We start from the raw sequence: 25,392 nt of genomic DNA on the forward strand, positions 1-25,392 counted from the left end.
GATCAGTATGAAGCCTTCACTTTGCCAAGATTTCCATCACTCTAGAGGCTGAGTTTGCAGATTCCTGGGAACCCAGCTTCAGCCCATGGGATTGTGGGTGGTGCCCGCTTTTCTGGCTATGAGGCCCAGATGCCTTTGCCCACCTCCAGTGGGGCTGGGTCCTGAAGTGTGTCCTCATCCCGGGGGTAGAGGATCTCCAGCACTGAGTTCATCTCCCCGCTGGCCACATTCCGGCTCACCATCTTGCCATCTGGCCACGTCACCTCCACACTGCTGGCTTCATCCTTCCCTGAGGGACAGAAGGAGAGAGCATCAGCAGCAGAGGAGAGCAGGAGGCTCTCAGCGGAAGCATCAGCATCAACTAATTCATCCATTGAATAAAAGCATGAATTGAGCACTGTTCTAAGTGCTAGGGAAATGGTGAACAAGACAGATTTGAGGTCCCTCCTCTCTGGAGCAATGCTGTCCAATAGACCTGTCTGTCTGCAAGGACAGAAATGTTCTGCATCTGTGCTGTCCAGTACAGTAGCCACTGGTCACATGTGGCTGTTGAGCACTTGAAGTGGGACTCACGTGACTGAAGAGCTGAATTTTTAATTTTATTTAACTCTAATTAATTTAAATTTAATGGCCACACATGGCTGGTGGCTGCCATGTTGGATAGTGCAGCTCTTGAACTCACGTTCTAGCAGACAGGCCAAGCATCAGGAGGCTGTACTGGAGGATACAGTAAGGCCTGTGATAAGCAGGTTGTCTTTGGAGTCTGGCGTTCAAATCATGGCTCTACCCCTTACCTGGTATGTTGGAAAGAGCATGGTGGGAAGTGGGTGGGAGACCTGGGGACAAATCCCAGCTTTGCAGCTAACTGGCTTTGTTATCCCAGGAATGCTTCTTGTGTTTCTATTTATTGAGCTCTGCTAAGGGCCAGGCTCTCTCTTGTCACTGGGGATGCCCCTGTTCTCATGGAGTTCCCAGCCCAATTGGGGAGACAAGCAAACAGATGAACAAATAAATAATGCCAGATATTGACAAAAGTAGGGCAAGTAGGTAAGGAGGAGCTGGGGGTTGCCAGGGCCTTGTCTAGTCAGGTGGTCAGGGACAGCCTCTTAGGGAGGGGGCATTTGCACTGAGCTCTACATAATAACTTGGAAAAAGAGCTGGGCATGGTGGCTCATGCCTGGAATCCCAGCTACTCAGGAGGATGAGGCAGAAGTATTGTCTGAGCCCAGGACGTCAAGGCCAGCCTGGGCAACATAGTGAGACCCTGTTTCTGAAAAAAGTAAAAACAAACAAAAAACAACTTAGAAAAGATGGAGTGATAAAGAGCTGGCAGGTGGAGGACAGAGGAGAAAGACCATTCTACAAATCTAAGATGCTTACAGAAGATGATGGGAACCTCAGAGATATTCACAGTGAATCCATTTGCACACAACCCTAAAGCAACGTGCCACATCATTGGTGGAAAGCAGGCTGAAAAGATTTGTCAGATGTTTAGGCACTGTCAAAGCAGGCCCCAGCTCCCCGCGTAAGGAAACAGGCCCGTCACTGTGGCAAGGTCAGGCTAATGGTGATGGATCGGGGTGGGGAGGAGGCGGGGGCTGGGCCTCACCTTCCAGGAGAGGCTGCTCTCAGGTCAGCCCCTGGGAAGGACAGCTGTGTCCAGCACAGACAGGGGGAGAACACAGCCCACTCTATCACCCATCAGGGCTGAGCAGATGTGGGGACACGGGGTCCTGCAGGGGGCCTTGAAGTCAATACACTTCCCCAAACACCATTCCCAGGCTAAATAATATATCACCCACATATATGCACTATTATTTTTCCTAATATATGTAGATACTGTTAGAAAACAAATTAAACTTAAAATTGCTGTTGAATGTATATTCGCATTTGGTCATTACTATCCACCAATGAATTTTACAATGATAGCTACTATGGGGTGGACAGTAGTTGGCAAAATGTCTTGATATATAAAAGGGGTTCCCATATTTTAGAAAAGGAGGTTTGGAGGCCACTTGCAGACTTGGAGGAGAATCTCTGTGTAGACTTCCTGTAGAGACCACTGTGGGGCATGGAGGAAGGGAGCCAGGTGCTGGGGGGAGGACCCATGATGAGGGAGGTTCCAGAAGGAGTTACGCCTTGTGAGCCACATCCCCCAGCTTCTAGATCCTTCCCATGTTTGGTCTCCTTTTGCTCTCTCACCCTGGCCTCCAGGGGAGTATCACTGGAACATCCCAGCCTTGCTGCTGCCATGCTGTGGGCCTATGAGGGCCAGGACCAGAGCTACACTCTGAAGAGTCCATGGAGAGGCAGCCGCTGCCCTCATGGGCACAGCAGGCAGCAGCAACGGAGAGGCTCGGAGACAGAGGCTCATCCTCACACACTGAGTTCCCCTCCCACACAGCTCAGTTTCTCTTCCCACAGGGAAATCCTCTCTTTCCAGGCCCAACCTTACCGTTCTGGGTTTTGCTTTATCAAGCAAGAAATTATTTCTCATCACTCCCTCAATCTACAAGAATTCCTTCTGCAGAAGGGGGGTGAAAATGGGACTGGGGAGTGCCAACTACAGATTTTTTTTTCTTTTTTCTTTTTTTTTTTTTTTGAGATAGTATCTCAATCTGTCACCCAGGCTGGAGTGTGGTGGTGGGATCTCAGCTCACTGCAACCTCCCCCTTCCAGGTTGAAGCGATTCTCCTGCCTCAGCCTCCTGAGTAGCTGGGATTACAGGCATGTACCACCGCGCCTGGCTAATTTTTGTATTTTTAGTAGAGACAGGGTTTCGCCATGCTGGCCAGGCTGATCTCAAACTCCTGACCTCAAGTGATCCACCCACCTCAGCTTCTTAAAGTGTTGGGATTACAGACGTGACCCACCACACCCGGCCAGATTTTTTTTTTTTTTTCTAATTTGAAGTAGAATCTTGAGGCGCAAGAGATTTGGCATTTTCAGGGTGTACAGTTCCCAAGTTAAGTGGCACATATAAAAGGTAAATATTTGCCATTAAAAGAAGGAGACAAAGAACAGCAAATGTTTCTTACCTAAGCCTGCAGAACAGCTACATGAATGTGTTTTCCAGACTGACTGAAGGGCCACAAAAGACCCAAAAGAGTCACGGAATATTCATAGACAATCACAGATTTGCATGTGGTACTTGCGGCACTTAGTTTTTTTTTTTTTTCCTGTTTTTATTTTGAGATGGAGTTTTGCTCTAGTTGCCCAGGCTGGAGTGCAGTGGTGGGATCTCAGTTCACCACAACCTCCGCCTCCCAGGTTCAAGCAATTTTTCTGCCTAAAGCTTTCCCGAGTAGCTGGGATTACAGGCACCTGCCACCACACCCGGCTAATTTTGTATTTTTAGTAGAAATGGGGTTTCTCCATGTTGGTCAGGCTGGTCTCGAACTCCCGACCTCAGGTGATCCACCCGGCCTCGGCCTCCCAAAGTGCTGGGATTATAGGCGTGAGTCACCACCACCAGCGGGACTTAGTTTTGAGTCCTGCTTCTGCAGCTTCCTCCAGACCCAGACGTGGTGCAGGGGGCCTGGGGCTATGAGATAAGCAGGCCTCAGAAAGCACAACCAGCAGGACTCCCTCCTCTGCCACTGTGTTTTGCTAACTTGGGCATCCTCTCTGGGCCTCAGCTACTTCATCTGTAAGATGGGGGTGCTGGCCAACAGCCTTACCACTCCTAGGAAGCACAGCCTTTCTACCCTGGAGCAGGAGTCCTGGCCTGCTGTTAACCATTCACCTCAGCATCCCTGGCACCATCGGCTCTTGGGCATGGGGTCTCCCTACAGTTTCCAAAGGGCTTTCAGGTGTTGGTAACATCAGTGAACACTCACAGCGTGCCCCAAGCTGTACCAAGTGCTTTATGATGCTAACGCATCGAAACTTCACATCTCCATGAGGAAGGTGCCAGTGTTATCATTTCTGCCTTAGAGATGAGAAGGTGGAGCCATGGACAGATGCAGTGAATCGCCCAGTTGCCCAGCAGAGGTCTGACAGATCCCAGAGCCGGTATCTACTGTGCCCCTGTTACACTGCCCACCCTATCCCACGCCCAGCAGCCACCATATACCAAGCTTTGTGCAGGGATTTGGGATTCAACAGAGAATGAGACAGACCCAGGCCCCATTCTCATGATTCCCATGGGACCGATGAATACAAGTGATTATATTATAAGCTGGGAAAGTGCCACAACAGCACTGTTACCATGTGGTGAGAGAGACGGGTCATTTCATTTGGGTATTGCAGGAGGAGTAAGAGTTTGTGAGGCGGAGAAGGGAAGGAAGGAGCGTTCCAGGGAGAGGATACAGTGTGGGCCAAGGTACAGCAGCGTGAAAGGGTAAGTTGTAGTTGAAGATCGGGAAGAAGTTCAGAGCGGGAAAGAGTGTCAGAATGTGTATCAGGTGGGAATGTGTATCAGAGGAGACTGGGGAGGGGCTTCAGCGGCTTCACACTTACGAGGTGGGTATTTATCCCCATTCTCCAGATACCGACATTGAGGCTTGACAAGGTGAAGTGACTTGCAGGTGTCTGAGCTAGGACTGGGTGTCTGAGCTAGGACTGGAAACCAGTCTCCTGTCCTTAGGCGCAGCTCATCCCTCTGCCCAGGAAATCTGCATAACATCTTAAGTCTTCCCGGGGCTGCACAGGCTGAGGGGGACTGGCTCCCAGACACCACACACCAGCAGCCTCGAAGCCAGCCAGTCCTGCCAGGCCTGTGTATAGGGGAGGGCTGAGCAGAAGAGCGCCCCCCATTAACCAGCAGAGACATGAGGTCAGGAGCAGCAGTGAGTCACCTCTGGCAGCTTTTAAAGGACAGAGGCCAAGGAGGCAGAGAGAATTGCACTTTTCAGAAGAATTACAAACAAAACAGATGGTGGGAATACAGTTGGTAGAATATTTTTGCACTTTAATAAAGCAATTTTTATGTGGGCCACTGAATTTCCCTTCCCTAAATGAGCATCAGCTGGCTCGGAGAGGCAGCTCTGAGTCACCTGCAAGCAATTAGCTGAAAGGACGGTGGCATGTGTGGGTGGGGCTGGGGCACCAGCAATACCAGGGGCAGTGGGGGGGAGGGAAGAGGGGGAGGGGGAAGGGGGGAGGGAGAATGGTTGGGGTGGCTGCCTGAGCCAGTGACTCCCAGTGGAGTTGGCGGAGGCAAATAGATGATTGGTGTTGTTTTTATTTTCCGGGTTTGGGAGTGAGCTGCCTCGGCCTGCTGCCAGCTGGGAAGTGGAGGGTGGGCATGTGGGCCTTGGGGGTGGGTTCCGAACAACCAGGTTGGTGGTGGGGGAGCCCTCGACAAGGGCTATAAGCAGAAATGTTTACTTTCAGCTGGAGGTCCGTCTGCACCGAGGAGCAGTAGGGACAGGCCAGGGTGAAGAGGGGCTGTGGAACTTGGTGAGGGGGTCCACTGAGCAAGGCAGGGTCCACTGAGAAGGGACCCCACAGCAAGATGTCGCTATGAGAGCTCTGCACAACACAGTGGGCCCTCTGGGAACCCCCCATGCACTCATTACCCATGGACGGAGGTGGGGAGTACAGGTGAGGGCCTGCGTCCTCTGGGTGTGCTCCGCGGGAGCAGACACGATGTACATAGGGCAAGGCTGAGGCTGTCTGAGAGAGGCACACGTGTACACACTCACATACATGTCCGTGTACTCACACATGCACACTGCACCTTGCTGCAAAGTCATGGGGAGGCAGCGCGTGACTCATGGAGGCAGGAAGGGGGCAGGGGCCCTGGGGGCAGGCAAGCTGAAGCCTTGTGAGTGCTGGCAGGGGAGCTTCCCGCCGGCCCCTCCCCTCTACTCCTCAGTCATGCAGGACCTCAAGGCAGGCCTTTTTCAGATTCATGTTGTTGACATCCCCGCTTCTCACCCCAACTGCTCAGAATTGGAAACAATCTAACTGTCCTTCCAGAGGGGACTGGGTAAATAGATGATGAGTGTGAGTGCTGTCTCACAGTGAAATACTCCACAGCACTGAAAGGAAACAAGAGATATGCACAGACTTGGTATGCTGTCCAGGATGTGTACACACACACACACACACACACACACACTCTCACATGTGTATGTAAGACAGGCTCTCACTCTGTTACCCAAGCTGGAGTACAGTGTTTTGATCATAGCTCACTACAGCCTCAAACTCCTGGCCTTGAGCGATCTTCCTGCCTCATCCTCCTGAGTAGCTGGGACTATAGGCTTGCACCACCACACCGGGCTAATTTTTGTAGAAAGGGGGGTCTCGCCATGTTGCCTAGGCTGGTCTTGAACTCCTGGCCTCAAGCAATCCTCCCTCCTTGGCCTCCCAAAGCATTGGGATTACAGGTATGAGCCGCTGTACCCAGCCTTGGACATAGGTTAAGAGGGGGAAAAAAGCAAGTTACAGAAACAATTGGAAAATATCATTCTTTTGATTTTGAAAATTGCCAAGAAATATGTGTCTGTAAGTGTGTTCCTGTGTATATGACACATAATAAAAGCATATCACAAGTATGACCTGTCCAACCTGGACCACTGTGTTGGAAAACTGCTCCTTGTTGCCCCTTCCCCTCTGCACTCCCAATCCATTCCTCTGTTCTGCATTTTCTTTTTTCTTCTTCTTTTTCTTTTTTTTTTGAGACGGAGTTTCGCTTTTGTTGCCTAGGCTGGAGTGCAATGGCACAATCTTGCCTCACCGTAACCTCTGCCTCCTGGGTTCAAGTGACTCTCCTGCCTCAGCCTCCCGAGTAGCTGGGATTACAGGCATGCACCACCACGCCCAGCTAATTTTGTATTTTTAGTAGAGACAGGGTTTCTACATGTTGGTCAGGCTGGTCTCAAACTCCTGACCTCAGGTGATCTGCCCGCCTTGGCCTCCCAAAGCGCTGGGATGACAGGCGTGAGCCACTGCACCCGGCTGCATTTTCTTTTTTCGTAGCCCATTATATCTTCTAACATTTTATATATTTACCTATTTACTATGTGTATTATGTATATAAGTTCCTTCTACTGGAACGTAGATGGCTTGTGGCAAGGATCTTCAGTTTTATGTTTGGCACACAGTATGTGCTCAGTAAATATGTAGTCACTAAATGAATCAAATGATATTGAGGGAAGGTGAAGGAAGAAACATTTACTTTTTCCTTAATATTCCAAACAGTGGTGAAATGATGAGTAATTTTTCTTCTTTTAAAAATAGTTTTCTTATTTTCCTATAATCAATATACATTGTTTTTACAATCAGAAAAAAAAATTTCCAAAACATTCCCGTTCTTTGGACTGGACCTTCCCACTTCTGGGCCTTTGGCCAAGCCAGCCCATCTCCTAGAATGGTCTCCTTAGGCCCTCGTCCACCCCTTCTAAGCTCCTACTGTCCTTCTAGACCTAATTCCAGTCCCACTTCCTCTGGGAAGCTGCCCAGAACAAAACTGATTTCTCTCGCCTGAGTCCTCTCATGGCCACGGGGCCAGTATGGCGGTGTGTCCAGATCTGCCTTGCATGAGAGTCCCGTGTCCATCTGCCTTCCTCCACCCACTGCCAGCCTGCAGGGCAGGGGGCATTTCTTATCTGCCTCTTTCCCCATGTCTCTGCCTCTCTTGGTCTTCCACAGGCTCATCTCTGTCTTTCTGTCTCCCCCTGTTCTCTCACCCCCAAGTCCTTCCCTCCATCTGGCTTTCTCCACTGGCGCCCTCGCTCCTGCTCCATTGCTGGCTCCCCCATCAGTCAGGAAGGGCTGCCCTGAGCTCCACTCATAAAAGATCCAGAGGGGCCTTGGAGCTGCAGGGATGGAACTGCCCCGCCTCTCGCTGTGTCCCTGGCGGCTGGGTTGGCCACCTGCTGAGGCGCCTCGTGACCCAAGGGGCCTGCCTCTAGAGCAGCCTGCCTTCTAGTGCCGCTGGGAATGGACCCTGTCAACAGAGAGAGGAGTCTGCCGGGAGGCCCCTTAGAGCAGTTTGAGCCAGAGTTCAGACCAAGAACAAATCCCAGGGCCTTGCAAAATAGCAAGGACTTGCACCAGGCGGAGCTCCCAATGAAGTGCAGTGTACATAACCCTGAGTGTGGGGAGTAGGTGCCCAGAAGGGGCTCTTGAGCCTCCTTCTCCCCACCACATGACCTGGCTAAGGCTTTCCAGTTAAAAAAGCAATCTATTCTCCTGGCAGGGCAGATTCTGGCCAGAGAAGGGACCAAGTGAGGCCCCTAATACACCTCTTAAAATAGCAGAGGCAGCCCCTGAGATGTGGGGAAGGAGAATCTCAGCCCCCATTCTGCCCTTGCCATTGATTTGCGAGGTGTGCCTTATTGGCACAACGGAGTGGGGGAGTTGATATCCAACCAGAACCCTGGATAAGCAACCACCTACGATACCATGGTGGTCACCCTGGTGCTTGGCTGGCTGCACAAAGCAGCTACCAGAGGTGTTAAGTCACAGTCAGGAACTCAGACCGTGGCGTCAGGGAGGTGGGATCCAAATCCAGCTCTCCTTACTCTGTGGATGTGTGGTTTGAGGCAAGTTACTTGACCTCAGCCTCAGTTTTCTGACCTGTAAAATGTGGGTTATGTTACCTGATTCTTCAAGTTGTGAAAATCAAATGAAGTGACTTAGGCAAACCACTCAGCCCAGTGCCTGGCACATACTAATTGCTTGATAAGTGTCGGCTACTGCTACTTTGCAAGACAGGACTATGTATTTAAAAGGTGTCTTGTGCCTTTAGGGCCAGCTTAGCACATAGCTGCCTTAGGAGTGATAAACACTCCAACCTCAGGCTGACTTATCCAGGGTGAAACAGCCCAAGAAAATGATCATATAACCAGGCTCTGGGTCCCCTAAATATTTATTGCTTCTTTTTCAGACTACACATAAATATTATGTGTTCCCTATAAAAATTGGAGCACACACACACAACAAAACATATGGAAGAAAATGAAAACCACACGCTCAAGGAAGCCAGGGTTTGAATCCCAGTGCTGCCATTTAAGTATCATGTGACCTTGGCAGGTTTCTTAATTGTTCTGATCTTCAGTTTTCCCACGTGTAACATGGGGATAATATTGCTCATCTCACAAGGTAGTCATGAGGATTAAATGAAGTAATAAGAGTGAAGTGCTTGGCACTGTGTCTGGAATAAGTGAGAGTTACTATATTAATCCAGCCACTCTGACAGAATCACTGTTCTCACTTTTTGCATTGCCTTTCAGTTTTTTTTTCTGCACATATGATATGTGTATAATATTAACATTTGTATTTACTAATTTGAGACCATAGTGCCTACTCCTTTTATATTAAAATGGTATCATCTCATGAGGTGTGAACACCTGGGGAAGGTGTCTGATTTTGAACCTAGGAATGTTTGACTCCAGCGCTTTCTGAACCATTGCATTTCAGTGAAGACACTCTGGGCTCCTCTACTCCTGCTGGTGTTTCTCAATGTTTTTTCCATCATTGTAATCCCCTTACCCTGCCAGAAGCTTCTTTAGACTTTTTCCCCAATTCCCCCCATATATTTATTTTAAAATGTTGTATTTTAAAATAATTATAGATTCACAGGAAATTGCAAAGATAGTACAGAGAGCTCCTCTGCGCCCTTCACCCAGTTTCACCCAATGGTTGCAGGTTGCCTACCCAGGGATCTGCCATGGCATGAGGCACCAGAAAGACCCTCTCGGGCTGCCCTTGATGATAGTCACACCCACCCCTCTCCCTTCCACCATCTCTAAGCCCTGCCAACCACCAATCTGTTTTCCGTCTTTATAATTTCGTCATTTTGAGAATGTTATGTAAACAAAAATCTACCATACGTGACTTTTGGAGATGAGCTTTTTCTCCCCTTTTCTCACTCACCATAGTGCCCTGGTGATCTACCAAGCTTTTGCACGTATCAATAGTTTATTCTTCTCATAGCTGAATAATATTCCACGGAAGGGCTGTATCACAGTCACTTGAACTATTAACACCTAGGTTGTTTCTAGTTCTGGGCTATTAAGTATAAAGATACTATGAACAAATGTAAAGATGTTTGTGTGGATATAAGTTTTCATTCGTGTGAGATAAGTGGCTTGCGATATGATAGCTGGGTCATAGGGTAGCAGTTGTTTGCTTAGGTTTGTTTTGTTTTCTTAAAATAAACTGTCAAACGATTTTCCAGTGTAGCTGTATCATTTTACATTTCCACCAGTGATGCAGGAGAGATCCAGTTTCTCTGATCTCCAGAAGCTACCTGGATCCTTGTCAGCGCTTGGTATTGTCGCTATTTTTAATTTTTGTTCTAATAGGTGTGTAGTGATAGTTCCATTAATGCCACAGATATACTGTATATCTGTTCATGTGCTATATGCATGTTGATGCTTTTTTTATTTTTTGAGACAGAGTCTCACTCACTCCAGCCTAGGCTGGAGTGCAGTGGTGCAATCACGGCTCACTGCAGCCTCTACCTCCCTGGGCTCAGGCGATCCTCCCACCTCAGTCTCCCAGGTAGCTGGGACTACAGGCATGCGCCACCACGCTTGGCTATTTTTTTTGTACTTTTGGTAGAGATGAGGTTTTGCCATGTTGCCCAGGCTAGTCTCGAACTCTTGAGCTCAAGGGATCCACCTGCCTCAGCCTCCCAAAGTATTAGGATTATAGGCATGAACCACTGTGCCCAGCCCCTGATGCTTTTACATATATATATATATATATATAAAATAGGATTTTGTCATCCCCCTGCCCTTGCCAAGAACCCACTCTCTCCCCTTTGGGGTGACTTCACTCCCGTTGAGAACGCATGGTTTCCCAAGCCTTCTGTCCAAGACTGAACCAGCTCCCAAGAGGCCAGGGAAACAGCTGGTTTGGACACGTTTGGTGCAGCCCAGCATTTGAACAAGCCTACAGCCTTGAACAAATGGAGGATTAAACACTCTGACCCCAAGGTGAACTAATTCCACAGAGGCACTGGGGTGGGGACTCCTGCAAGTGAGATGCATGAAAATCTAACCAGCACTTTCCACTCGCCTCTCCTTGAGCTCAGGCTCATCTCAGAGCAGGGTTTGTCCCCAGTAGCTGGTGTCCACCATGGCTGTCACAGTAGAGCGGTGCCCAAGGATGCTCGGGCTGTGAGTCCCTGAATCAGTCAGCATCCTGATAACAGCTCACTGTCCCCCACCGGACCCCGACTCACCCAGGCCAAAGTGTGCCACAGGCTCCATCTCACACAGGTAGCCTGAGCCCCCGTCGATGATCCTTAGGTGGGCCCCGCTCTTCTTGGTGTAGAGCACGACCTTAGCCCCCCTGGCAAAGGCCCCAAACTGGGTGCGTGGCACCACTCGCAGCCAGTTGTTGTTGAAGCCCTGCAGAGAGGGTGAGAGGCAGACACCCGGTGGGCATCAGCATGGTGGATGGGAAGAGCAGGGAGCCAGGGAGGACGGGAGGGGGAGAGGGAGAAGAAGGAGGAAGAGAAGAAAGCAGGCAGAGGAAAAAGATAGAAAGAGGAAGCCAAACAAGAAAAATGAATGAGGGGAAGACAGATTGGTTGAATGAAGGAGAGGCACTGCAGACAGAGGAGACAAAAGCCGAGGGACTCAGGGCACAGTGTTTGGCAGATAAATGATAGTGGAAGGCAGAGAGGCAAGGGCTTCTCCCAAGGCGGCCCTTCCTGAGCTTCCCGGTGCTGCTGGAATTTACTTCCCTCCTCCAGGGCCTGGGACTTCCATTACCCGCCATGCTGGCCAAGCCAGCACCCCGCCACCTTGCCCTCACCAACTCAAGGTACCCGAGAGCACACAGGGCTGGGATCTGTGGCTCCTGAGGTCTTAGCGCACCTGATTGCCCCGGAAGACGGACAGCGGCTGAGCCATGGACTCTCCATGGGACAAGATGAGGTCCAGCATCCCGTCTCCGTCGAAGTCGGTCACCACACCCCCTACAAACGATGCAGATTTCACCTCTGGCCGTAATCCAGGAGACCCACAAAGGAGAGACGCTCCCAACCAAGTGCAGTATCCACAGCCCTGGGCGTGGGAGCCAGAGAAAGCACAGCACCGGGGCAGGAAGGCTGGGGCTTGGCACCCATCTCCTATCCTTCCTAACAGCAGCCTCAGGATAGGACTCAAGGGACAGACATTTCCTTCCTTCCCCTGGTCTTTGCATGGAGAGGGTGTGTGCAAATTACTCAGACCACATGGTCTTCTTTCTGGTCTTTCTATTATGGTTTGAATAATACACACCTGTTATATTTGCACAGGTTTTTTTTTTGTCAATTTACCAAGTGTTTGCATATACATAGGCTCCTTTTGGTCGTCATTACAACCCAAAGAGGTGAAGAGGGCAGATATAATTATCCCCATTTTATGAATGTGGAGAACAAGACCCAGAGGGTAAAGTCACTTTTCCAAGACCACAAAGTGAGGCAATGGCAGAGCTGGGTTCTGGGACTCCTGGCCCAGTGCTCTGTCTGACAACAAGCTGAGTGCCAAGAGGGGAGGGGTCAGATGGCAAGATCCTCTGCCTGAGAGCAGAAGGGGCTCTCTCCTCTCCTTTCCATCCCCACCTGGCAAGGCATGGCCAGAGAAGCTCCTGCCCACGGACACACAGATTCCCATTCCCCCACCCCCCCATCAGCCTGGGATTGGGGGAGTGGACCATCCTCTCCTCTGCTTCCTGCCTGGCTGTCCCCAGGGTTCTCCCATCTCCACTCTCACCCCTGCCCTTGAGTCTCAGCCCTCAGTGTGGCAGGGACAGGAGTGGCTCTGATGTGGGACTGGCTGTCCCATCCCTCCCGCCCTCACCCCAGTGTATGAACAGTGCTAAGGGGGCAGTGCAGGCCAGATCCCCCAGGTGCCCCTCACCTGTGCCCCGGCCCTCAGGCTCCAAGGCATCGCCGGGATTGAGCTCCTCGATGAGGGGGTCTCCGTGCTCCCTACGGATGACGCTGCAGGAGAGGAGACAGGCTTGCTCTGGTGGGGTCTCGGAGGCCGCTGGACCTGAAGGCCCACCTGCTCCATTCTGTCCCCTGAGCATCCCCGGGTCCCAATGTGCATGGGCTGCCACCTGGCTGCCCACGGAGCCACTCTCTTCTCCCAGGCCCTGCCTATACTCTGCCTGTTCCCTGCCTGGGTTTTAATTTATGTTGGTAAATATTGATTTTTCCTTCTCTAATGGATGAATTATAGGCAGCCTGGGGAAGGGCAGTTGATGGATGAAGAAGGGGCAGGGACACAACTACCTTCAACCAACCTTCCTTGTCCTTCAAGTGGCCCATGGGTTTCCTAGTTCTGGATGCTACCCAGGGTTTAACCCCACTCAATGCTACCTCCTCCATGCCCTCCTGGACCATCCTGCTGGAAGCAATCCCTTCTTTCTTCATGGGCTTAATCACTTTCTGCCTGTGTTACAGCTCTGTATAAATGCATCTGATCTCCCCTGGTAGAATGTGAGCTCTCTGCAGGCTGGGACCTTGCATTGTCCGTCTTTGCTTCTCTTGCAGTATCTAACACAGTGCTTGGCTCTCAGAAAGCTCCAAGCACATGTCTGCAGGATACAATGGTGAATTCCAGAGGCAAAGAGAGGAAAGGGGTCCCTTTGGGTTGCAGCCGTTCTGTTTGGAACTCTGAATCTTGATGTTATTTATTTCAGAAACGTCTGCTAGAAAAGTCCTGCTCTTTCTCTGCACTCAGCTGATGATGGCAGTGATCTTTCCTCTAGAATTTTTCTCACTTGGTGTATTCTCACAGCCTTGGGTGCTCTGCCCTAGATGTGTGGGGCAATGATGGGAAGGTAGGGCGTAAGGAAGAATTGGCATCGCACTTCCTACCACATTGCAGGTTGCATGTGAGAAACACCAGAGGGCCGTGATACAGTCATAGCTTCAGGAGGGGGTCGGAGTCCCCTGAGCTGGAGCCTTTGGTGGCTGGGTGGCAGAGAGAGCTGGCAGATGCCTCATGAGGTGGGCTTGTGTGTTGGTGTGCATGGGTGTGATGCCCACAGTCCCTTTGACCATATGTGTCCTGCAGATTCTGCCACAGCTGTGCAGAGACACTTCTTGGTTCAGGTGACAATGCAGTTAAGGAGTCCTAAGGATAACACCCAGCAATCAATTCCACTGCATTTCTGTGTTCATTGAACACATTCTTAGGCAGCAACTATTGTGTGCCGGGCCCTGCGTGAGGTATGGTGCGCAGCAGAAAGGATGGAGCTCAGTGTCTGTGTTAACAGGAACCACCGTTCAGAGGGCTGAAGGCCCAGGGAGAGTGGGTCATGGGGAGTCCAGAGTTGGGGAAGCTCACCCAGATTCGGGCAATCAGGGAAGTCTCTCTAGAGGAAGGGTCAGCTAAGCTGAGACCACCATGGTGAGTGAGCACATGTCGCTCAGATGAAGAGGGATAATTGGGGGCTAGAGGGAGTGGGCAGCCTGAGGGTGAGGCCTGGCATAGCCCAGAACTGAAGAAAGTTTGTTGTGCCTGCTGCTTATATGTAAACAGGGAAGTAGAAAGTGACAAGGCTGGAGACGCAGCCGAGCTGGGCTATGTGGATTGTGTCAAAGAGTTTGGACTTCATCCAAAGGCAATGGGGAGCTTCTAGAAGGTCTTCGGTGGGAAAAGGGTGTGGCCAGATTTGCATTTTCAACGGCTCTCTCTGCAGGACTAGAGGCGAGGAGAGCAGCTGGGGGAGGTGCAGGAATCTCCGTGGGAAACCAGGAGTGGTGTCATGGTGGAGAGTGAAGAGCAGGTCGGAGACATGGCTAGATGTGAAAGGGGGTGACCCTGCACACCGCAGTTGGCCTAGGAGTGTCCCTGTTCATGCCTTTTTGCCTCTGTGATTCTTTTTCTTTTTTCCTTCTTCTTTTTTTTGCTGTGATTATTAAGAGGGCTCCCTTTCACTCTCATTAAGTGACTGTTTGGGTGATGAGTTCCCTGGATGCTGCAGGTATCATTAAAGGACGTGCAGACTCAAGCATACTGAGGCTTTGCGTCCCCACAGAGTTCCTGGCATGTTCCTGGAGAGCACCAGGGCCAAGGAGCCCACAGTGCCTGTTCAGTGACAGGTGAAAAGCCCCCGTGGTGTGGGACAGTTGGGGGTTAAACTTCCAGAGCTGCCAGCTGAGTGCCAGTCCCAGCTGCAGCCCCTCTCGCTGTCCTCTCTGCTGCGTGCTCAGGACCCAGCCATCTGCCACAGGGACTTGGGGCACAGCCACGTACCTGGGAAGTGGCTTCTGCTGCTGCTGTGTGGAGGCAAACACACTAACCCATTGGGCAGCCACGTGGTGACTTGCTCTGTCCACTGACAGCTCTGGGCCAGCCTGCCTTGTCCTTCCACCCAGCCCTCTCTCCCTGCTGCAGGGGACGCTGGGAGATTTGAAGCAGGCTGGATGGGCAGGATGGCCAGGCAGACAGAGACTAGGTTCTCGGGCCACAGAGACAGGAGCACTAGATTTCTCAGTGCTCAGGCCTCGTCCTCCTGGCGAGTGACACTTTATTAGCCAGAGAAGGAAAGCAGTGTCTCTGTTAACTAGCAATTGATCTTCTGCAATTTATCTGGAAGTTGTGAATAAGCTTTTTGCAAGGCACCTAATTAGTAAATCTAGCACCTTCAGGGGGTGATTACATCCAGTCAGGATTGATGCTTTGTTAATAATTATATTTTAAAACACGCTTAGTCACACTCATGCCTTTTAGTATAAATAGTTGGGCCCTCCCGGGAAATGGGGTAGGGGTCTTGGGGGGCCGAGCCGGTGATCTGGCCCATGTCCTGGATCCAAGGCCCTGGCCCACCCTCCTTTCCCCACCTGGTCCTGAGCCCCATTGGAATGTTTTAAGCCAGGAACAGGGACATCTCAGGCCACATGCCTGTCCAGGACTCCACCTATCCAGGACTCATGGGGGGACCCTGAGCTCAGTTCCCCAACAGTGGTTTTCAAACTTCAGTGTGATGAGAATCACCTGGTGCCTACTGTACTTGTTAAAATACAGATTCCTGGGCCTCACCCCCTGAGATTCTAAGTCAGGGGCTGTTGGGTAGGTCCCGGGATTCTGTACTTTAAGCACTCTGGGTGATTCTGATGCCAATGGTCTCTGGACGTCCCCTTGGAGAAATATTGCCACAGCAAATCCAGCGCTTCCTCCCTAGACACACTGCTCAGAGGCCTGCACATTCCCTCCATTTCTGAAACCCTTTTCCTTGTCTACCAGGAACCCTTGTCATCCAGAATTTCCCAAAGGATGGTTTGCAGAACACCAATCTCAACAGAAAAATCTGTGGAAGAAGTGCCCTGTGATCTGGCCTATTTGGAATACTCCATCCATCTTTTGGAAAATTAAAATACTTATGGTCAAGTTAAAGGCACTGAGAAGTCCTGCAGTAAATAAACCTGTATTTACTTGGACCCCGTCGCCCCTTTCTGTGGTAGTGATTGGACCCCGTCGCCCCTTTCTGTGGTAGTGATTGGACCCCGTCGCCCCTTTTCCTGGTAGTGATTGGACCCCGTCGCCCCTTTTCGTGGTAGTGTGGCTTTGTATCTTGTGGTGCTTGGGTTCTGGGCACACTTTGGGCCACATTTCCCTTCCCTTTCCCTGCAATAGCAGAGGCCGGCTCCTTGGCCAGGCTTTGCCCTGCATTCCCACAGCCTCTTGCCCAGTCCTTGTCCTTCCTTCCTTTCTGTTTCTTCATCAGGGGACCTGTGTTGACCTTGGTCTTACCCCCTGGCCCTGGGAACCCTCCCTTTCTGATTCTTAAACCTTCTCCCTGACCGTTCCTCCCACCAGCTGTCAAGGATGAAGAGCCACGAGCCAGGATGGAGCATCTACCGGAAGAGGCGGTTGGCTGAGGAGCTGCGGTAGGCGATGTTGTTGAAGAAGATCTCCAGCTCCTGGTCATTGTCAAAGTCGGCGGTGATGACCGTGCGGACAGGGGAGGGCATGGAGAACTTGGGTGAGGCGATGTCCTGGAGGAAACAAGGCTGGGGGTCAGTGGCAGGAGAGTGGGCTTGGGCGGGAGGCCAGCTCTCCTCTATAGAGTGTGGGGGCAATTAAAAATAAGAGACAGCCCAACCCAAAAGCTCCTCTCCTGCCTCCCCCAAAGGACCTGGGGGCTGCCTTTAGGACCACGCAGACCTCAGGCTGCTTGTAGGAGAAGAAGGAGGGAAGAATAACAGTCGTGCTAGACACCAGTGAAGTGCTTAGCCGATCCCTAGTCTGGATCACACCTGTCCATCCCTTCTGTCCATCCCTTGAGGCAGTACAGACATTAGCGTTCCCATTTGACGGGTGAGGTAACTGAGTCCTGGAGAAGGAGGGGAACTGCGATGTCACAGCTACTGAGTGGGGAGGCCAGGGCTTCTGATTCCGGACTCTGTGCCCTTTCTCCTAGCCACCATTCCTCCTCTGTGCTGAGTCAGAAGCTAGGTGGGCACCGGAAATCTCTGTGCATCTAAATCCAGGCTCCACCACTGACTAGCTGTGTGATCTTAGGCAAGTTACCTTGGATCTCACCTTCCCCATCAGTAATGTGGGAATAGTAATAGCTGCCTGGGTTGTGAGGATTGCATGTAAAATGCCTGGCACAGAGTGGGCATGAGACAGCTCGCTGGCAGCCTGTCCTGCCTTACCCACCACCTGCCTCAGGGAAGGTGAAAGAGGTTACCTGTAGCTGTGGATTTGTCTGCCTCTACTACCTTACGTTGTTTCTTGGGAGCCTTTTTATTTTTATTTTTTGAGACATTTGCTTTGAGGGGGTTGCGGTATCAGCTATACCTGTCCAGGACTAATGGGGAGATCCCAGGCCCAGGATAGCCCAGCTTGGACTCCAAAGTACTGGGAGGGCCTTGGGGGACCAGGCAAAGGGTCCCAGGTGTGTTTTTGCTTCTGAAATAGAAGGAGAGCTGGGAAGGGCAATCTTCTATTTCTGAGTGTAATATCCTCATCATAGGTGGGTTTTTCCCCTAAAGACTTTGGGGGCATGTCTAAGTCCCAGGGCCCACATGGAGAGGGCTGAGAAAGGTACAGGTGGTATCTCTGGGAGCATCCTCTACCCGACTTGGGCCTGCTCTAGGCCTCCTGCTGCAGACCCTCTTTGGCAGCCACAGGGATGAGCAGGCTGGGTCAGCGGTCGAGCTGCCTGCTCTGGGGAGGCCAGGGAAAGAGGCTGTCTCCATCAGAGGAGTAATGAGGTTGAATAAGCCTGGCCAACTGGTCAGGGTGGGTTGAGCTGGGCCTTAAGAGCCAGGGAGCAAAAAGACCTCAGGATCTCTAGCCGTTATGATTCTATTGATCCCATAAAAATGGAAACCTCCCATAGCCCCCTTGGGGTTGCCCTATTCGATGCCTGAGCTTCCGAGATAATGTATGTTAAGCTTAGCACAGTTCGTGACACATGGAAGGCACTTGATAAATAGGGCATTTATGTATTATTAGTATTATTATTGCTCCTGAGAGCTCTGGGGAGGGGCCTTTGGAGGAATTAACAGGGTTCCTCACCCTCAGTGCGTTGGTGTTTGGGACTGGATAATCCTTTGCTGTGGGGCTGCTTTGTGCACTGTAGGGTGTTCAGCCCTATCCCTGGGCTCTGCATACTAGATGCCAGGAGCACTCCCTTCCCCAGCTGTGACAAACCCAAATGTCCCCAGACATTGTTGAATGTCCCAGAGGGAGGGCAGCAAGATCATCCCTGTTGAGAAGCTGGGTGAGAACAAGAGTGGAATAAAGATGGAAATCGTCCAAGATCCCAGGACGAGCTGCCCTGGGTTCAGGGCATGCCCCTTCCCAGCCCAGGGAGCCTGAGTCTCAAGCCTTAGCAGGGAGGGAGTGGCTGGGCCTGGGTGTCCCAAGGTGGCTGCTTACAGGGAAGGGACTTGGTAGGGGTGGCCTCTTCTTGGTTACACAGACATGAGGTCCCTGGGGACTTCCCTGGGATCCTCAAGCCTCAGGAAAACCCTGGAACTTTCCCATTTCCTCAGGGGTTTTTGGCAGACCTAGGTATCTGCAGAACAGTCCTGGCTCCCTGAGATCAGCTTCAACCAGCCCATGCCCTCTGTTGCCCTCCCTGAGAAAGTTCCAAACCCATGCCCCTCATGCTGGTGGCACCTCCATCACTGTCACTAACAGCCCTTTTGAAGAATTCTTGGCATCGGTCTATCAACAGCTCAGGGAGGGGGCACAGACAGGGCTCTGAGGCCACCTTGCCTGCCATCTGCTGTTTGTCTTTAGGGGCAGCTGTTGGGAACTCTGTGGCTTCAATCTTCCATTCTCTCCACCACTTTGCCCTTGGTTTGAACGTCACTCTGAAAAGGTCTGAAAAGCTGAGGCCTGGCTTTTGTGGAGTGTGCAGGGGATGCCATCCTGTATCCCCTGCACACTCCACAAACACTCTCTGCTCTAGCTGCTGGATCCTTTCCAGGAGCCACCAGAAAAAAATGGCCTGGATCCAGAGAGTGCAGCCCACCTCCCAGGACTCCGGCTCACCTCGGAGGCTGCTCTCCCACCTCTGCTGACCTGGTTCTTCCTACTCTTGGCTCCAGAGCTCCTACAGCAGCCCAGCTGTAGTCCCTCGTCCCCGGTGTAACTTTCCTTGTCACCCCACCCCCACTCTGGGCCCTGAGAGCCTTGAGCCCTGCTCAGCCTGGTGGGAGGAGCGAGGCAGCTCCATGGCATGCCGGGGCACCCCTGCAGTGGTGCTGTAGGGAGGAGTGAGGGAGAGGCCCCTTCTTTTTATTTTATTTTATTTATTTATTTTTTATTTGAGACGGAGTCTCGCTCTGTCACCCAGGCTGGAGTGCAGTAGCACGATCTCAGCTCACTGTAACCTCTGCCTCCTGGGCTCAAGATTCCTGTGCCTCAGCTACTGGAGTAGCTGGGATTATAGGCACGCACCACCACACCTGGCTAATTTTTGGTATTTTTAGTAGAGACAGGGTTTTGCCATGTTGGCCAGGCTGGTCTTGAACTCCTGGGGTGAGGCCCCTTCTTACCCGGAAGCGGACCTTCCCATGGGTGCTCATCTGCAGATAGAGGCGGTGGGGGCCATTCCAGTTGCCATAGACGATGTCCACTTTGCCATCACGGTTGAAGTCAGCCAGGGCGACACCTCGCCCATGCTGGTGGGGGTCGTCCACACCTGGGGAGGAGAGGCAGGAACTCTCAGGGCGGCATCCCCTGCACACTTCACAAACACTCACCCTGCTCTAGCTCTGTGACAAGCAACTAGGGAGGGTGACTCTCATCTTGTTCCCGGGAGGAGATACGGGAGACGTAGCTGCAGTCTCAGAAACTCTCTATAGGGGCAGGAAGTGGGACAGTCATGTGCTTGAAAAGAAGACCCGAGACTTGTGTTCAAGCTGTGTTTGCCCAGCATGCATATTATTTTTATCCTGTTTGGGTAGTGGCATGGGTTGGGGGAGGGAGACTGGGGGAAATTCTGGAGGACCAAAGGCTCTTCCCGGCCACCCCTAACACTGCCACTGGAAGACATTAAGCTGATCATGCCACTCTTTTGCTTAAGCTGATCATGCCCTCCAATCCTCTTGGGGAAAGTTCTAATTCCTGCCTGGGAAGCACAGGGTTCTGCCTGACCATGGTCCTGTCCGCCTTATCTGGTCTTGATCTGGTTCCACTCTCCCCATCTTTCCAGCTCCTGGGCCTTTGCTTAAGCTGGTCTCTACCTGGGATGCTCTCCCTCTAGCTCTAGGTTACCCAGCTCCTGGTTATTCTGCTCTCAGCCACAATGTCACTTCCTCCGGGAAGCCCTCCCTGACCACCCATCTGAGACAGCTCATCTTGCCAACCCTGTCAATCTCCCTGACAGCCTCTTAGTCTTCTCCTCCAACATGTTGATCACAATGTACGGTTACGTTCCTTTGTGGTTGACTTGTTAGGGTCCGGTTTTCCCACTATCCCTGACGTTCCATGAGGTCAAGACTCTCTTCTTGGTTCACCTGGGTACACGCAGCATCTATCTCAGGGCCTGTGGTTGCCTGGTAGTTTTCAGTAAATACTTGCTGAATGAGTGCACAGACATAAATAACATGACAGAAGGCAAACTGGGGACGTGGGTGACAGCAGAGGAAATACTACAGCCACGACAGAGAAGCCCACAGCATGCCTGGCGAGATCTGGAAAGCAAAGCCTCTGTGCCCAATGCCACCTGCTTATACTATCCACGGAGTGGGTGCTGGGGGAGGAGAGAGGGTGGCTTTGCCCAGAGCGATGGCCTGACCTCCTAGCTGCTCACTGGCCAGTGCATAGCTTGAGAGACAGAGGTGAATGTGACTCTAAGCACCCACCCACGTTGACTCTTTCAGAGGACAAATAGCTGTGGGTCATCAGGCTCTCTGGGATGGCAGACCACAGGACAATGTAATAGGCAGTGGGGATCAGAGACCCCAGGACACAGGGAGCTCTTGCCCGAAGGCAAGGTGGGGCCCCCTGAGAACCCTGGAGGCTGAGTGTCCTCCTGGGGGAGAGAAGGAGCTGGGGGAGGTGTGGGAAGAAGAGGCAGTGAGACTTGAGAAAGAGGGTTTGCAGAGGACTAGGGGCAGCCTCCAATCCCTAGGATTAATACTCCATTAATTCTCTGCCAAACTCCTCGGCCCAAATGTCGGTGGCCTTCTGCGTTGGCCCATTTCTCTCCTATCTATGAGGCACCTTGACAAGGAGCTGGTTCCCTTTCACGGGAATAATCGGTGCCAGGCTGCATTTCACAGCAGCATCTGTTTGGGTGATGAATGCCCTCTTGACATGTCTTGTTAAACCCCTGCAATCATTCTGACTTTCAATTACGGGCCTAGCACCTTGCCTCTCTCCCCCGCCTGATACCTTCTCCCACTCCAACTTGTTCGCTCACCTCTGCTTCCATCTCTTTAACACCTTATCAAATCCTCTAGGTTTTCTCCACTATTCCCTCCCCTTTGCTTTATGATTTTTCAGCAATGAGAAAATTTGCTGCCAAAGGATAGCACTAGGAGGGGTGAGCCAGGTGGGAGGACAGGCCAGGGGAGTCCAACTTCTGCCTTGCCAGAGAAGGGTAAGAGGTAAGGCAAGGTTGGGGGCTGAATGGCAAAAAGCTGGGGGTGGGTGTGCATTCTGGGCCAGTAAATCCCCACAGTGGAGCTCCTGGGCAGAATGCTGGGGTGGTAGGTACTCATAAGTCCAAGAATCCAAGAGAACAGACTGGCGCACGTGCAGGGATTCGATGTGAACTGCTGGCAACAGCCAGAGCTTGCAGGACCCTTGATCTCTGTGTCTAGATCCCACTCACCACTCCTGCAGGCCAGAGCTCTTCCCCATGCCTCCAAGAAGGAGGTGAAATCAAACCTCCCATTCATTGGCAAGGTCAGGGAAAATGGTCAGGGGTACATGGGATGTAATCATACATCCGAAAACTTGCAGGAAGTGTCCACTCTGTCATTCAGCAGAATTTACCGGTGGGCACTGGATGCCAAGCCTTGCGTCAAGAATGAATAGAACCGTGACCCGGTCCTTGGAAAGCTCATAGACAAACCATGATGGCAATGTGGAGCCTGAGGAAGACCTGCATGCCAGGGGCAGCAGGAGGAGGAAGGACCAGTTTCTGCTAGGTGGTACAGGGAGTGAGGAAAATCTCTGCAGAGGTGATATTTGAGGTGAACGATGAAGGCTAAACGACGTTCTGCAGGTAGAGAAGCGGGAGGGCAGTCCAGGCAGAGGCCATGGCAAGTGCAAAGGCCCTGAGGTGGGTGGGGGATGAGTGCAGAGGAAGGAGGAGGAGCACAGCTGGGGGACTGGGGCACTATTTTGTGTGGGTTTTATCCTGCTTCTTACTACAGCCGGATATTTTTGTCTACATCTGTTTTTAGAACGTCATTGCCTTTTCAGTGTGTAGGGTGGTCTTAGCCTGATTCAAGTGGGCATCCCTGGTTCCCAGTGCCAACCTGACACTTAGTAGGGGCTCCATGAATGCTCACTGTATTGAACTGAATGTTGAAGATAAATGTGGGAGGGGGCCAAGGTGGGGAGAGGCAGCTTGGAGGATAGGTTGATGCTGAGAGACACAAGCAGGACTTGGAGGGTCGCGGGCAATCTCAGGTACCGCAAGATGGCAGTTGGCAGGAGTTTCAGACCCCTTTCCCCAGCAGCAAACACTCCCTGTGGCTGGAGCCATGGGAGCTAAGGAATAGGAAGTGACAAGCAGCGTTTCTCTGTGTGGTGCAGACGATGACTTGCCCTGCTCTCCCTCAGCCAGAAGAGACTATCCTGGAGGGGGCAGGGCAGTCTGGAGTCCTCTGTGGGTCTGGGGTGAGGGGTCAGGGTGCATAGGGCATGGCTGCCTCCACTCACCAGCACTGGCCGCAGCGTCCACAAAGGTGCCATCGCCCCGGTTGTGGAAAAGGAAGTTAGGCCCATTCTCGTTGTCGCAGAAGATATCCGAGGCACTGCTGCTGAGGATGGGGCCCACGCTGACGCCTCGGCCCCCTAGAAAAGACATCGACCCACAGTGAGTGGCAGAAGCAAAGCCCCAGGCCCACCTGGAGGACAGGGCTGCCTCTGAGGCCTGGGGGGAGCTGCAGCAGAGGCTCCTCAGAGGAGCCTGGGGGGAATTCTGCTTCCCGTGCTTTCCTGAGCCTAAATCTGGGCTCATGGTCTCCATGAATCTGTGTGGAAGGTAACAACACTGATGAAGGGGGAAGGAAGGAGCTCAACCGGGCATGGGGACCCCACACAGAGGCCAGCATCTGCCTTCTCCTTCTAAGAGAAGTGGCTGAACAATCATCTTAAATCCTAAACCCACAATAATCCTAAACCCAACTCTAAGCACGCCATTTTGGTCAAGTCACAGATCCCCCAAAAGCCTCCCGACTCTCACTTTGAGTCATACATATGCTGGTCAAGACCACTGGGTATGTCCCAGCTTCAAGAACCTATAGGGATAGGTCCCAGCTATAGGTACGCAGATGCTTACTTTGCTTTGTTTGACGTTAAACAATTACATCCATCAATAGTGAACGGGTTGAATGGATTATGGAGCATCCATATGACAAACCATTCTGCAGTAAAAAGACTGCATAGATCCATATGGATTGACTTGGAGGAGTGCCTGTGATATATGGTTGAAAGAATCAGCAATTCATCAAGTAATGGTATTGTGTGATCTTGCTTTTATTTTTTAAAATAGGAAAATACATGCTAGTTCTGAATACATATGTTTGTGCAGAGTTATTCAGTTTGGAGAAAAGTGGGAAAGGCCACACCCCAAGCTGTGAACACTGGCTACCTTCCTTGATGGGGTAGGATTTGGGGAAGGAAAGAGAAACGATAGTTGGCCTTTTTTCTTTGAAAGTCTTTGTAGTGTTTGACTTGTTGCAATAAGAACTGCTTCTGTAGTTTGAAAGGAAGAAATCCAATAAAGTATATATGTTTTTTAAAACGGAAAGAAATCAAGCCAGCTCCACATTGGGCTTTGAAGTCTCTAAGATCAAATCTGAGCTATCCACGTCAAGAAGTCTAACCTTAATACGTCCTGAACAAACCACCCCCACCCAGTGGGTTTCAAATGAAGGCTCTCTGCTTGCCAGGCCCCACCTCCAGCTCCCAGGAACACAAATCTGCCCTGAGAAAGCCTTCCCTCAGCCACGCCCCCAAACGCTGGAAATACTGTGCAGAAAATGGCCCGACCAGGATCAAGACATGGCTTCTAGCCCCAGCCTGGCTTCTAACAAGCTCTGTGACCCTGGGCAATTTACGTTACCCTTGAGCCTCAGTTTCCTCATTTGTAAAATGGGGGAGAGTCCGACCTGCCTTTTCTACTTTGGGGTTTTGAGAGGACCAAATGAGGTAAGATGCACCTGTCAGAATGACCATTATCAAAAATATGAAAGACTACACGTGTTGGCAAGGGTGTAGAGAAAAGGGTACCCTTGTATACTGTTGGTGGGAATGTAAATGAGTACAGACATTATAAAAAACAGTATAAGGCTCCTTAAAAATTAAAAATAGAACTGCCATATGATCCAGCAATCCCACTACTAGGTATATATATCCAAAGGAAATGAAATCAGTGTGTTGAAGAGATATCTGCACTCCGAGGTTCACTGCAGCATTATTCACAATAGCCAAGATATGGAATGAAGATACGAAGTGTCCATCAATGGATGAATGCATAAAGAAAACGTGATATATATACATAATAGAGTATTACTCAGCCTTAAAGAAGAAAATCCTGTCATTTGTGACAACGTGGATGAACCTGGAGGACATTATGCTAAGTGAAATAAGCCAGGCACAGAGAAGCAAATACCACATGATCTCACTTATACGTGGAATCTAAACAAGTTGAACTCATAGAAGCAGAGAGAAGAATAGTGTTTACTAGGGGCTGGGGTAGGGGTGTTGGGGAAATGTTGGTCAAAGGATACAACACTTCAGTTTAACAGGAGAAATAAGTTCAAGAGATCCATTGTACAACATG

General features: G+C 51.2%; 1 protein-coding gene across 2 annotated transcripts in view; it reads right to left on the reverse strand.

Annotated features, from left to right (window-relative positions):
• CRTAC1 (cartilage acidic protein 1) overlaps positions 1–25,392 on the reverse strand; it is a 164,084-nt gene that overhangs the window by 19,167 nt on the left and 119,525 nt on the right. For both annotated transcript variants that reach the window (XM_019035334.4, XM_019035335.4), the window contains exons 6-12: positions 23,265–23,399; positions 19,922–20,067; positions 16,764–16,900; positions 12,810–12,892; positions 11,784–11,884; positions 11,144–11,312; positions 144–289 (exon numbers count right to left, since the gene is read on the reverse strand). In XM_019035334.4, coding sequence (XP_018890879.3) covers positions 144–289; positions 11,144–11,312; positions 11,784–11,884; positions 12,810–12,892; positions 16,764–16,900; positions 19,922–20,067; positions 23,265–23,399 — 917 coding nt within the window. The remainder of the gene's footprint in view (positions 1–143; positions 290–11,143; positions 11,313–11,783; positions 11,885–12,809; positions 12,893–16,763; positions 16,901–19,921; positions 20,068–23,264; positions 23,400–25,392) is intronic.

The sequence above is a fragment of the Gorilla gorilla genome, chromosome 8 (genome assembly GCF_029281585.2).
Source record: "Gorilla gorilla gorilla isolate KB3781 chromosome 8, NHGRI_mGorGor1-v2.1_pri, whole genome shotgun sequence".
In the NCBI taxonomy this organism is placed as follows: domain Eukaryota; kingdom Metazoa; phylum Chordata; class Mammalia; order Primates; family Hominidae; genus Gorilla; species Gorilla gorilla.